Here is a 14,308-nt window from a genome sequence, read left to right as displayed (position 1 = left end):
TCCCCGCCCTCCCGGGACCACCGGCCAGAGCCCGGTGCCGCCGATGCCTCGGCAGAGCAGCCCCGGCGCGGACGCACGCTGAGGCCCGGCCCGGCCCCGCCCACCGCCGCCGCCGCGTCGCCAGGCAACGGCGCGCGCCCCGCGCTGCCGGCGCGGTGACGTCACTGCCTCGCGAGAGCTCTCCCCGCCAAACCGCCCCGAGAGGCGCCGCCCCGCCTCTTTGCGCTAGTGCCGCATCATGGGTGAGTGGGGCGGTCGCGGGGCCCAGCCGCTATCCGCTGCCATCTGCTCGCGCGCTGCCGCTGCCCGCCGCTGTCCCTTACCGGGTGACAGCAGGGGGTACCGCCAGCCTGCGCTGCCCGCCATCGGGAGCGGCCGCGACGGCGCCGAGCCGCTGGCAGGGGGAGGGTGCCTAGGCCCAACATGGCGACGGGGGGGGGAGGCGCGGGCGGATTCTCCTTGCCTTCCTGCGGGTCCCGAGCGCTGGGCTCGCGTTCGGCGTCTTCTGCAGGGAACCCTGCCGACGAGGTGGGACGGCGTTCTGGGGGACCCAGCAGGAGGGGTTGGGGGGTGGCCTTGTAAAAGACTTGGCTGGATGGTGGGGGCTTGTAGGGTCCCCGGGAGGTGGAGTGCGCTGGGGAAATGGTCCCTCTGGGGGGCCCAGCAGGCTGGGCAGAAGCAGGATTACGTTGGGGTGTCTTGTAAGTACAGGTGGGATGGGGGTCCTTTCCCGTGCAGGACTTGCCACACCCAGCCGATAGCATGGGCTGTGTGCGGTGATGTGCCTGGCAGCTGGGCTTCTGGCACTGCCCGTAGGGTGCTCAGCATACGAAGTATGTTGGCAGGCTGCTTGCCAAAGGGGATGCCCGTCACACAGTGGAGGGAATCTGCTTTGTAGCACTTTGCTGGAAAGGCGGAGGTTAAGGCAGATCTGAGTACCAATGATGAAGCTTTTCTTACTGCTGCATAAGGCTGAGTGCACTGTGCGGATACCAACCTTGGAGAGCTGAGGACTCAGAACTGTGCCTAGATGTGGCCAGGTGGGGTCCATGCCATCCCCTGACCACACTGCGCTCCCATTCAGGTATCTCCAGGGACAACTGGCATAAGCGTCGCAAGACTGGGGGCAAGAGGAAGCCCTACCACAAGAAGAGGAAGTATGAGTTGGGGCGACCTCCTGCCAACACTAAGGTGGGTGATTTGGGGAGGGTGGTCACTAGCTGTGTCTTTAAACTCTTGATTGCTGGTTGCGTGTGCTTTTGGAGGCTTAAATACATGCCGTGTTTTGTGAGTGGTTAAACATCTGTTACTGCTTCTTTAAAAGGTGGAACTTTCCCCTGTGCCTATAGAAAGCAGCGACAACATTTTTGTAGTAAGGGGCAATTTGGAGTGATGAAACTTTCACCTTAGGTAGATGCAACAGACCGTTTTGGTCTTTTACCGTATCTGCCAATGCTCGGGTTTGTCATAGTTACACTGACCATGTTGCCTTCGAGGTTAGGGGTTGGCTGGGCTCCTGCAGGAGCTGTGTAGCGTTCCAGCACCAGCAACACCCTCCTGTTTGTTTCTGACTGTAGATCGGTCCACGTCGAATTCATACAGTGAGGGTTCGTGGTGGAAATAAGAAGTACCGTGCTCTTCGGTTGGATGTTGGCAACTTCTCCTGGGGATCAGAATGTAAGTGCATTGTAAACCTGGTGGGTTGGGAGGGAAGTCTTTTACAGCTGTGCTGGTCTCTGGTACTGCTGCATTGTAGAGGGATGATGATGCATGTATAGATTTGTAGGCTGGGTTTGAACATCTCGGGGCTTGCAGTCCTGGGTCTGAAGCAGCATGCATAGTGATGATACTTTTGACCTTATGTGGCCTTAGGAGACTTGGTTGTCTGCTAAGTTCACAGTGATTGGAGTGTCATAGTTACACTGAGTGACATGCTCATGTTACGTTTTTACTGGGGTGGGGGCATCTACAGAGGGGTAAAAAACCTAATTCAGATAGTGCTTCCTAAACGGAGCCTTTCTATGTATCAATCAAGACTTAATAATTGTTAAGTTAGGTGATCCTGTACAATAGAGAACAGTGTTGAGGGTTGTTCTGAGAAGGTGTGCCACTAGGACCATGTTACATTAGCATGTGCAGTTCACTTCATACTTCTGCTTTGCTAAGCAAAAATGGGAAGCACAGAAGCGAGAGGGGAGTCTGTTGTATTTCCCCTGAGCCAGGTGGGTTTTCTTTGAATACAAACATGAAAACCATGAAACTTGAGCCTGGGCCTGGTCAGCTTTTCTCAGTATGATGGTAAAACCAGCAGTAAGGAAGGTGATGTTTCAAGTGATCAGCATGGTGCAAAGGTGAAAGGACGTGCTTTCTCCTCAGTCATCACAGAGCGTTGTCCATACTGTGAAAAGTGCCGTTATTCATAGGCAGTATTGCAGGAGCGAAGAGACTGAGCGTACCTTGCAGAACAAGGATGAGGTACATGAGCAAAGAGGAGAGAACCCATCTTGTGCCTGGCCTTTGCGTGCATGGAGGGCTGTGTCTGCAGGGCCAGCCCCTGCTAAACAGTCACATGCTTCAGGTGGGTCTTAAAAGGTGGAAACACCAGGTTCCCCTCTCAGTTTGCTCATAAACCCTCATCCTACAAAAATGGTTTCTAGTATGCATTGCAGAGCAGTCCTGTCCAACACTGCTCGATTCAGTAATTTTAGGAAGTAACACAAACACATACAGGAGGTTGAGCTCTGTGTGCAGTGTTATTTGGCATCTGCTGAGGTATCTTCCAATCCAGAAATTGACTTTTTAGCTTTGCTTAGTCTTACTTGAGATGAGTTCCAGCAAGGCCACAGATCCCAGTTTTTCAGTTGGGGTGAATCAGTTTCCAGGTGTAGGCTTAATGTCCTAGCAGCAGAAAGTTGGACTGATGAAAAATAGTTGCACCTCTTAGTTAAATTTAATTCGGTGCCAGGGAGGCTGGAGGACATTTGATGGGGTGATGAGTGTGAGTTGCTGTACTGTGTTCTCAGTTGTCTGATTCCTGTAGGTTTGAGTTCATGCTCTTCTTTTGAAAGGCTGCACTCGCAAAACCAGAATCATCGATGTCGTCTACAATGCTTCCAACAATGAACTGGTGCGGACAAAGACCCTGGTGAAGAACTGCATTGTTCTCGTGGACAGTACCCCGTACCGGCAGTGGTATGAAGCCCACTATGCCTTGCCCCTTGGACGCAAGAAGGGTGCCAAGCTGGTATGTCTGGGATTGTCATTGTCATTTTGACTCCTTGCAGAATCCACCCTGCTAGAGGCAGTTAGCCATCATGAGTGGACAGTGCCTGCCAGAATAGTTTGCGTAGCCTTCAGTGATAGCATGGGCAATCTGGGCCCACCAGTTTGCAGGATGAGTTTGGTTCTGTTACTGGATTGACCAGTACCACAGAGCTCTGTGAGGCATTGCACCCATTTGTGCGCAAGGACCTACCTGTCAATCCCTTTCGTCTTCTAATGATGATACCTTTGTCCAGTTCTGCTGCTGAAGGGAGAGCGATGACATTTTATGATGCTGAGGAAGACTTGCAGGTCAGGTCCTTATGCCTGGGAATGATTGCTTTGATGAGAAGCTTGTGGATCAGCATGTTTTTAAGTGTCTTTTAAATTATCCAGACCCATTGCCTTTTAATTCATTTGAGGTCCAAACCCCAGACTGCTGAAAGGTATTTAAACCCCCATATGCAGCACTCAGCTTAAGAGTGTCTCCTTGCATTAAAAACAAAGCTCTTCTTATCTGAAGCACTGTGTAGTTCAGAAGCACAGGGAGAGCTCATAACCTGTCTGCCAGGAGTTGCACCACACCCAAGTGCTTCATGTCTGGAGAGGGAAAGAGTATTCGCTTCTGCTGGAGGAAGATTAATTCATCAAGGAAACCTTCGCAGTTTCATTTGTCTAAGAGTGCCCTTCCCTAGGGGTGCTGTGCTTTGTTGTCAGCAGTGACCGTAGTTAGCAACATTGCACTTCTTGGCCTCAGAAGTGAAACTCAGCACCTGGTTCTATGGGGATGAGGTATTTGTACCTTTGCCAGGTAGAAATGGGAAACAGTACAGTGCTGAGAATACAGAAGTCATATTAGTGGGGACCACCTGCTCTAACAGAAGGCGGCCATATGTTTAATCTTGTCTTCGCTTATGGTCTTGTTTTTAGACTCCTGAAGAGGAGGAAATCTTGAACAAGAAGCGTTCAAAGAAGATCCAGAAAAAATACGATGAGCGCAAGAAGAATGCCAAGATAGCGAGTATTCTTGAGGAGCAGTTCCAGCAAGGAAAGCTACTTGGTGAGTCCCTGCCAGTGTAATGTGAGTGGGGATAAGGGAGTTGGGGCACAAAGAGGGTGCCAGAGCAGATCTTATTCTTGGTGTTGGGATGGGATCGTTGAAAGTTATACTCACCTGTGATAAAGCTAACTGCAGGGTGAAAGCAGTGCGGTGTTCTCCGTATCTGCAGGAGTCCCTTCTGGGTCTTAAATGTAAGTTGTTCTTTTAGCTTTTCTGGAGATAGCCGACTTCTGGCAGGAAGGGGAAATCTGTTTCTGGAGCATGAATTGCTACATGTCCTAGTCAGGCTCCTGGAGTTGATTATTCCTGGTTGGCCTTTGAGAAAAATAATGGGGCTTGAGACTTGCAAAATGAGAGAAGACCCATGGGCTGCACTGTGTGTCAGAAAAATGTCCTACAAACACAACGGCTTTGACCAGTTTTAAGTTCTGGCGAACAGTTCAGTGTTCTGAAGTCTTCTGGTGATGAGACCTTTGTCCAGTTCTGCTACTGAACTTGAGCGATGACAGTTTGGAGATCTGAAGAGGACTTCATAGAGACTCATTCCAGCAGAGCAGGCTCACGAGCACAGTACCCTAGGGGGAGGTACTGAAGCCAGCACGTACCACTGGTGTATCCATTACTAGTAACTTGCTGGTCCGTGCCTTTGCAGAGAGACTGCATGCAGGGTTTCTTTCAGTTGCTGTATATATGGGGGTAGTGAATTATTAAACTTTTAACTGGATGACTTTTCCTTGCAGCCTGCATTGCCTCTAGACCTGGACAGTGTGGCCGAGCTGATGGCTATGTGTTGGAAGGCAAGGAATTAGAGTTCTACCTGAGGAAGATCAAGGCCCGGAAAGGCAAATGAATGAAAACTATTCTGCTGAGAGAACGAATAAAACCAAGAGTCTACAACAATAAAGGGTTGTGTGCTCATTTGTGTCTGCAGGGTAGAGGGGGCTTGTGTAGCTCCTCCTGCCTGTAAAATGTGGAGGAAGGAAGAAAGATCTCCTGGAATCCCTGAGTGCTTTTTTGTCTTCAGGCAAGCTCTGACCCTATATGCTCTCAACTAAAACATCTCCCTGGATTCTGGGATGGTGACGTAATGGATCAAGTGGGTGTGGAAAAGAGTTGTCAGACTTGGCTGAGGTGGAGAACTTCCAGTACTTGAAACCTGCAAGCAGGAGGAAGGTGCAAATGCCCACCCCATTTAAGAATCCTGGCTCTTGGGGGGGGCTGTCGGGATCTGGCTGGGCACACAGTCCCCCCTTTTCCCATGTGTTTGGTCAGCACGTGCTGCATCTGGAGTTCTGGGGTGAGTCAGTGAGGAAGGGGGCCCTGCTGCCTCAGGAGAGGAGTGTCCAGGGAGCAGCTCTGCAGTGCTGTTTCATACTTGGCATTTGTGCCAAGTCTGGCTGAAAACTCCCAGCTCTTACACCTCCAGCCTCTGCAGCTGGTACCTGCTGCTTCCACTTCCTAGATGACACGTGTCCCCATCCTCTGGTTTGGGCCAGCAGTCCCTTTGATCATTGCTGGGTGTTTTCTGCCTGGCTGTACAACTGCCTCCAGTGTCTTGTAGCTCCTTTTAACCAAACTTGGCTGCACTGCTTAATGACCAGCTGGTCTTTTGCTGACCTCCTTGGTCTCATTCCAGTGCAAGATAAATTCCTTCTAGCAGAAGGGCCAGGCTGTCATTGTGGTCTGTCCCTTTCGAAAGCTGGGCACAAACTTCAGTGTTCTGCCCCGTCACTTGAGGTGGGATTGGAAAGCTGTGGTGAACAGAAGCTTTTTCAGGATGTTTTGGGGCAGGTGATGATATTCCTTGGGGCTGCTGGCTGAAGAAAGCCAGCATGATGGATCTCTGCATCCAGTTGCCAAATGGTTTGTGCAGGTATTTGGGGGTGAAGTTGGGAGCCCATCTAAGGGCTGGTCCTGGGGCCAGGCTGGACTTGGGGCATGCTGCACAGCTTGCCCCACTTACGTATTTTTACAACAGCCTGATGTATCCATAGGAGCACTCCGGTGCAAGGCAGGCTGCCTGCAGCCCCGGCTTCACAGGGTTGTTTTTTTTTCTCTGAACTGAAGAACATGGTCTGTGATCATCTTGCCCTAGGCAGAGGCATGATGAGATCTGTGTTTAGTGTCTTAAAATGCAAACTGCTCCACAAATAGTTTGAGCTCAATAGGGTTTTTTTTAAAAAAAAGTTTTTCTTGAGGTGCTCTGCCCTGGTGGCTGTGTGTGGCAGCAGGAGGTGCCCGCGAGCTCAGGTGTGCCTGGGCGGTATGGATTCATCCTGCCTTGCTGGCAGGGAGCCAAGGACGGGCCTGTGCCACAGATGGAGAGACACACCAACCGCATCAGAAGATGGTACCTGCTACCTGGATGGCGCGCGGTTACAGCGTGGTGGTTGTGTGCCTGGCTCTGCGCTCTGCAAACAGCCGTACCCAGCTGGCTGTGGCGCTTGGAGTCCCTGGCAGCGGGACCTGGGCTGGGTGGGACGTTTGCACAAGCACATTCCTTATCCATAGTGATGTGGGTAAAAACTTCCCTGTTCTCCAGCGACGCCTGCTTTCCAGAGAGGTGGGGCAGGGGCAGTGAAGGGCACTTGAGAGGGATGTGTCACGGCTGCTTCCTCTGTTCTCCCCTCGCCCTCGACAGAGAGCAGTAAGGATTCGGTGTGTTTCTGGGGGACTTTGTACAGGTGGAGGAGAAACTGAGGCTTACAGAGCAAGTGCCAGCTCAGCATCAGAGCAGGAGCTGTAAAACTGGCCCCTGATGAGCAGGATTGCGGCCAATTCATCAATTCATGCTGCTTATAAAGTTACTGCTCTGAAAAACACAGCTGCCAAGGGCAACAGCCCGTGGGAACGAAAGCGGCACCCATCGCCCACTGGAGCCATGCTGTAGGTGTGACATGGGAACGGGATGGTGGCAGCTGGCTCCCACGGTGGCACAGGCTGTGGGACCTTGTGCAGCTCGGCTGTGGGGTGTGTGGTTTCTGGTCTGGCCCTGCCATAGCCCTGTGGATGTGCACAGGGATTTTACGTGCCTGGGAGGAGGCGACCTGCCCTGCTGAGCCAGGAAGGGAAGGGCAGGGGCTGGGGTTAAGCACAGCTCAGTCTGGCTGGGGTACTGAGGTGCCAAAGCCTGGTCTAAGGACCTTGCTTACTTCTGCAGATAGGTGCCAGGGCAGAATTTTAAAAAAGCTACTTTTTCTATGATGGTGAGCAGCCAGCAGCATAACCCAAGTGAGGTCACTTGTCATCCCGAGTGCTGCCGAGTGGCTCTCGGCTCCACGCAATATTAGCTTTGGGGTATTTCCACAGGACATAGTCCAGCCCAGAAGATGACCTCCTGGTTATGCTTTAACAGGTCCAGCAGTGCCCAGGAGGGTAGTGGAGGAGGAATGGGGCTGGCTTGCTGGGGGAGATGGGAGTTTTAAAAGGGAGGTAACTGGTAAAAGGGAGGCTTGCAGGAAGGGGAATATTTTAATAGCTCTGCTAATATTCTCAGGGGAAACATGTCTGAGTGCAGGAATCCTTCTACAGGAGCTGAAAGCACTTTTTTTTTTTTTTTTTTCTTTCCTGGCTGTATCACTTGGTCTAATACCCCACAACCATCACTGGTGTCCGTCCTTGGGGCTGTGCACTTTTGGCCTGAGAAGGTGCACACTCCTTGACAAAACCCAAAATGACCCACATTTTCCATAAATGCGATCCCCCTGCTGTCTCACTGCTGGGGATGATTAGCACTGACAAGGAAGAACCTCAAAGCTGATGTTAGCAGTAACTTTATTAATATTGAGGGCACATTTGGATCACGGTGTTGGTTTTCTGCATGACTAATGCCCTTGTCCCATCCCTTGCTTGGGGTCTGAGCTGTCCCCTGTCCCCTGCATTGGGCCATGGGATCAGGGGGTAAGCCTGGCCAGCAGCAAGTCAGTGGCATCATCACACAGATGGGCTGAATCCTGCAGTTTTGGGGTTAACAGCTAGTGTTGAAGGCTGTCTGCCCAATCCCAAACCCACCAGGATCTTTCCATCAACCTGGGGACAGATCTTGGCTCAGGTCTGAGGGACAAAAGACCTGGCAATGTCCTGCTCTGGACAGGGGGTCCAAGATGGGTGTCCAGGGACAGGGAGCTTTGTGGCTGGCGGTGGCAGTGCCTGGGGTGGGGGCAGCTATTTGCCCCCAGGAAAGGGGGCTTCTGGGGCAGCCTCAGGGCTCACAGGCCTCCGGCCAGTCAGCACCAATGTTTTCACTGGATGGTGCCTTCACCTGGATCAGCGGCAGCTCCTCCCTCTGTGTTTCAGAGGCCTCCGGTGACCTGGTCCCCACTGGGTGACCGCCAGGAGTGGTGGGCTTGCTGGCCCGGCTCTCTTCATCTTCCATCTCCTCCTCCTCGATGCGGGACACTGACTCAGGGTCCTCTGAGCGGTTGGGGCAAGGGGAGGGGAAGCCACCATCTGCCCAGGGACGCCGCAGGTGGGGGTGACCTCGGCTGCCCCGGCCGAAGTTTTTGATGCTGATGGCGGGGGATGCAGCAGCGAAGAAGCGGCTGAGCAGAGGTGTCTGGATGCGTGGCATGCTTGGTGAGGCCTCTGCCAGCTGGCTCTGCTCCACGTCCTCGCACATGCTGAGGAGCATGGTGGGGGGATAGGGACAGGGTGCCATCCTCCGCAGGGATGCCCAGCACCTCCATCCCAATGCATTTGCAAGCAGGGAACGGCTGCAGGAGGCTACAACCCTTCCCCAGCAGCTCATCCATCACCCAGTGCAGCCCCCAAGCCCCATAGGGGCTGGGCAACACACTCCAAGGGCAGATTTGCTGTTTGCTCACCGTAATTGGGCCCAGGGGGGACAAGCCTGCTTGTGCTATTGTCACCCTGAAGCCCTGGCCCCTGTTCCTCCAGCCCCAGGGCTGCACTGCGCACTCACCCACTCACCGCATGTCAAAGGTAGAACCCAGGAATGAGGGCTTCAAGGTCTCAGCAGCTGTGGCCGTGGTGTAGGGCGGCTGAGCCATGGACTCGTTCCAGTATTTGTCCTTCACAGCAGGAGGCAGGTCCTGGTACATGTCATCCACGGAGAGCAGGGATACCTGGGCACGGCAAAGCCGAGGGACAGGGGTGGCTTTGCAAAGATATGAGTGGGATGGGTGGCTGCAGGTCCTCCCCATGCCAGCCTGGCAGGGGTAGGGCTGGGCTCTGCGAGGGGCCAGGGAGGCTCTGGGACCATCCCCTGGCTGCATTTGGGGTTTTCCTCTTTTGAATGCTTTTCTCAGAGGTGAGGGACTGTGCAGCAGTGCCAGGCTGCTGAGTGTCCCTTGTGGGGGTGCTCACCCTGCCGTGGGGACAGGGACAGAGGGACAAGGTGCAGCCCTGCTTCCTGCATGGGAATCTATTTTGGACAAGGACCTGTGTGGCCAGGAGCAGGGCAGGGGGCCAGGTCCCAGCAGGGCACAGGTCCCACTGCCAGGGGGCAGGAATGTCCCCGTGCGCCAACTGCAGCAGCCCCACACAACACGAGCTTAGAACAGGACCCACCTGCAGGTTCCTGTCTATCAACTTGTTGGTCTCAAAGTCATCGTCATCTTCTCCAAAGGGGTTAATGATCTGCTCTGCAACCTGGGGAGGGAGGGGGGCAGGTGAGGCAGTGGAGCAGGGACAGGGGCGCCTTCCCATGGGGCTCTGCATCCCTTGGTCCACCCATGGGGCACATGAAATGTGCAGACTTGGAGCTCTGTGGTGCCCCAGTGTGGGAGCTGTGCCCAGAGGACGTGTCCCCAGGGAAAACTAGCAGTGGCGTGGTTGGTGCCATGCCCTGGGCCAGCCAGCCCCTCAGCCCAGGGTGGTGCTCAGGGCCACCTGGCCACCCTCAGCCCATAAAGAAAAGCCCAGCTGCCTGGCCATGTCTCACCTTCAGCCAGCCGGTGTAGAAGAAGAACTGGAGCAGGGTGGAGAGGGGGACGTACATGTCTAGGTCCCCCTCCTGCCCTGGCTCCAGCGGCTCCAGGAACTGCCGCCCAATGAGGCAGAAGGCGAAGAAGGAGTAGACGGCGATGGTGACCACCTGCCAGGAGTGCGGGTCAGCTGTCAGTGAGGGTGGCAGCCGAAGGGGACACTCAGCACAGGAGCAGCAAGGATGCGAGAGGCTTGGCCAGTCACTGATGTTCTTGCAGGCTTAAGGCCAAACCCCACCGCCCAGGCTCCTGCACATCCCTGCAGGGCTGTGAACCGTCGGCTGTGCCAGATCCGGCACCAGATTCAATGGGGGAGTAAAGTGCTTTAAGTGCTCCTCATCAGAGCGGAGGTGAGGAGGCTGCAGGGCTCCTCTGCCGTCATGGGATGGAAGGAGCTGGGATCTGGGCTTGTTGGGCCCATGGGGTGCATGGGTACCCACCTGCGTGTACACCAGGGGGATGCTGATCCAGTCGTAATGGAACAACATGCTGCACTTGGCCCGGTAGAGGTTCAGCTCCTGGGCAGAGAGGACAAGGATGGGTGGCCAGGGCTTTGCATGACCCCTCCCCCCCAGCAGCCCCTGGTCCCCTCCATGCACACAGTGCTGACTCACGTCCATGAGCAGGCGGAGGGCCACATCATCACGGATGCGGCCATCCCCCCTTGCCTGGGCCGCCAGGTTGGTGAACCAGACGCAGGGGATCCAGTACTTGTTGAAGTCGGAGTGGAGGCTCTCAAACTTCTTGCACTCATCCTGCGTCATGAAGCCTGCGGTGGGGCAGAGGCTCAGTGCCACAGCCCCCATGTCTGTGCGGGAGAGCCCTTCTGGGGACTGCGCCCAGCCGGGACACAGCATGTTTCCAGGTGAAACTACAGCCCCAGGAGACAGGCTCTGGGCAGAGGGGATGTGGGGCTCTTTGGAGGTGAACATCCGTGCAAGGATGCCATGCTATGTTTGGGGCAGTTTGGGACAGGGATGCTTGCAAGGATCCTGGCCCCCAGCACACCCTCCTGGTGACGGACACATCTGTGGCCCCCAACTCTCACCCCACGTTGCGAGCCATCACCCCTAGAGTTTAGCTCCTCACCTGCTTCCACCACATGGTCCATGGTGGGGAAGCGCTTAAGCACCCTGGTGCTGACAGAGCGCAGGATGAGGACTGCCGACAGGTTGGCGTAACGGATGAGGGTGCGCCGCAGGATCCGGCCCCTCTCATCCTTGCCGTGGACATTGCTGGAGATGACACACATGAGCTGGTCGGGCAGGGGGATGCTGGTGTACTGGGCCCACCACCGGTTCACGATCAGGGTGACATAAAAACCTGCACCAAGAGACAGTGCGTGTGGGGCTCAGAGCGGCTGGGCAGGGGGTCGAGTTGAGGATGGGCCCTTGCCAGAAGAGCTGCCACATTACCAGGGGTGACAGGTTTCTCTGTGGCCGGGAGAGAAAGCGCACGTTGTGCTTCCCATTGGGCTGCCCTCCCTAGGGATGGAGGTGGGGATGTCCCTGGCTCTTCCCTGTCCTGGGCATGGGTGGCACAGGGCAGGACAGGCATCTCTTGTAGGTAAGATGCCCCTTTCCTGGGCATGGGGAGGAGGGTGCAGAGCGGGCCAGGGAAATCACAGCCCTCCCACTGGCATCCCCATGGTCAGGGAGCTGCATTTGGTGGGTCTGGGGGCCAAATGCCATGCCTGGGGCACCAGGCTCCTCCAGCCCCCATCCGATGGTGTCTAAGTGATGTTTTGGCATGGGGTCAGGACGGACAGTGGGGGCATCCTCAAGTTGCCAGCACCAGGGAGAGCAGGGGACGCCAGCTCCTGAGTTCAGGGGAGGGACGCGTACCTAGGACGAATGACATGGGGATGAGGTCTGTGGAGCGGTTGCAGTATTGAGCCACTTTGGTATAGAGGCGCTTCTGCTCCTCGGTCAGCATCTGCCTGCAACAGACATGCAGCAGGGTCAGGGACATGCAGTGGGGACAGGGACCCTCAATGGGGCCAGGGTGAGCAGTAGGACTGGGGCGCTGCCTCTGACCTCCACAAAAAGCCATTGCCCGATTCCTGTTTTCCCTGCCTACTCCCACCCTCCCTGGGGGAGTCCCCTGGACTTCTCCCCTCCCCACAGAGACCCCAGTCCATGACTGATGGGGCATCTCTGCACAGCCCAGTGGGTCAGCAGGGAAGTACACAGCTGGTGGTGACACACCAACCCTGCTCACCGGTAGATGAAGCTGAGCGCAGCATACAGCACCACGAAGACGATGAACTCCTTGTACAGCAGCTTGTAGATGCTGCCTTTCCAGCGGAACAGCAGCTTGGAGAAACCTCCAAAACGGGAGTTGGCAACTTCCAGCGTGTAGGAGATGGTCATCGTGGCTCAGCCCTACACCTTTGCGGAAAAATCCTTCCCTCACTGACTGGGGAGAGCTGGGGTTCCCACCGTGGCCCAGGCTGCAGGGTCTGGGGACACGCACTTGCTCCCACGCCAAGCGCTATGCCCCATGCAGCCGCCCTGCCCTCCCCACGCCTGCCACAGCCACCGCCGGCTCCCTGCCTGCTCCCCCGTGTCCTGCCCGTGCTTCTTCCCCTAAATACCCCAGCAGTGGCCTGTGCACCAGAGCCCTCCCCGTGATGAATTGGGGCTGTCAGAGGCAGGGAACAGGGAACTCCAGGTCGGTCACACCTCCCTGCCACCAGCCACAGCTGGAGATTTCAGTGGGAGCTGCGGGTGCCAGAACCGGGGCTGGGCAGGACCCGGTGGGGCGGTTTGAGTCGTCCCCCTTTGCAGCCATGGTGGCTGAACTTCGGCTCTGTGGGAAGGAGGGGAAAGGATGGAGGCTTGCATCGCTCCGGGCAGCCCTGGGAATAGGACCCTGGCGTGCACAGGCAGAGCCGGCACCCAGGGAGGGCTGCGGGATATTTCTGGAGCACGGGTGAAAAATGTCCCCGTCAGTCCCCAAGCCCTGGCTGCCAGCAGCAGGCAGTGCCGGCGGCCATGGGCTGGGCTGCAGCCCCTGGGGATGGCTGGCTGAGCCGTGCCCCTCCTGCCTCCGCACTGTGGCAGCTCCTGGTCCCCCCGTGTCCCTGGGGGTCTTGGGGATGACATGAGCTAGGGCACACCGGGATACCCTGGCTGCAGCACCTGGCAGGGGTGATGGATGCATGTTTAAGGCTGGCAGCAGGCCACTTTCCCAGGGCCTGGGAGAGAGCGGCAAGGGAAAATTCCAGTGGGACATAAACCAGTGGGAAACATCCCTGAGTGACAGAAAGGCATGCGGGGAAATCATCCCATCCTTGTCCCTGACCCGTGCTGGGGCTGGGGCCAGGACCGAGCACTGCTGTGGCCCTCGACTTGTCCCGCTGTGGGCTGCCGGAGGCTGTGCCGCGCTCCGCAGGAAACGCTGCTTCCTTTGCCGGCCGGAGCGCCGCGTCCTGCCCAGCCTGGCTCCCTCCCTTCCTGCCCCGGCACAGGGCCAGGCCCAGGCCCAGTATGACTCCAGTGTGGAGTGGGGTGGCTGCTGGGGCTCACAGCATGGGAAATGTCCCCCTGGGCAGTGGGGACAGGGCTTAAGGGTGCCTGCATCGCCCCATCCCTGCAGAAGGGCTGGAGCACCCATGGGTGAGACTCGCTGCGGGATACCTGTGCAGGGGGATGATTTACAGCATCCCCAGCCTTTGCCCCATTCCCAGGAGCCCCACAAGTCCCTGTCCTGGCCAGGAGCTGCGGAGTTTACAGCAGGCTGACGCCTTCCCCAGCCGGGCTGTAAATCCTGTGCAAGGCAGAGGCTCCACTCACCCTCAGCCAGTGCGCAGCTCTGCTCTGCCACGCTGGCAAAGCGGCCCCAGGGCTGCTGTATGAGACCCACACTGGGGCATCACCCAGAGCACGGAGGGGAGATGGGGTAGGAGCAAAGTCCCCCATCTCTGCATTCCCCCGCATCCCATCCATCGGCTCCTCACCACCCCAAACCACACAGACGGAGGGATGGACCCAAACCTGCCAGGAGTAAAACGATTTATTTCTTATTGCGAGCTGGATCC

The 14,308-nt window shown here is 56.2% G+C and overlaps 2 protein-coding genes across 2 annotated transcripts; one reads left to right on the top strand and one right to left on the bottom strand.

Annotated features, from left to right (window-relative positions):
* Positions 1–123: 123 nt before the first annotated feature.
* RPS8 (ribosomal protein S8) lies at positions 124–5,225 on the top strand. The gene is made up of 6 exons (XM_080406192.1): positions 124–242; positions 1,085–1,191; positions 1,578–1,677; positions 3,069–3,244; positions 4,192–4,321; positions 5,062–5,225. The coding sequence occupies exons 1-6, from the start codon at positions 239–241 to the stop codon at positions 5,169–5,171; spliced, it is 627 nt and encodes a 208-aa protein (XP_080262318.1). The 5' UTR covers positions 124–238; the 3' UTR covers positions 5,172–5,225.
* Positions 5,062–14,273, bottom strand: BEST4 (bestrophin 4). Its single transcript, XM_080406194.1, has 8 exons — positions 12,487–14,273; positions 12,111–12,205; positions 11,356–11,589; positions 10,707–11,035; positions 10,224–10,376; positions 9,851–9,931; positions 9,251–9,405; positions 5,062–8,940 (listed from the first exon to the last, which is right to left on the bottom strand). The coding sequence occupies exons 1-8, from the start codon at positions 12,636–12,638 to the stop codon at positions 8,523–8,525; spliced, it is 1,617 nt and encodes a 538-aa protein (XP_080262320.1). The 5' UTR covers positions 12,639–14,273; the 3' UTR covers positions 5,062–8,522.
* Between the last annotated feature and the right edge of the window lie 35 nt (positions 14,274–14,308).

The sequence above is a fragment of the Falco punctatus genome, assembly GCF_963210335.1.
Source record: "Falco punctatus genome assembly, chromosome: 11".
NCBI lineage: Eukaryota > Metazoa > Chordata > Aves > Falconiformes > Falconidae > Falco > Falco punctatus.
The sequence above is the reverse complement of the archived record's forward strand: the minus strand, read 5'-3'. Positions and strand labels throughout refer to the sequence as shown.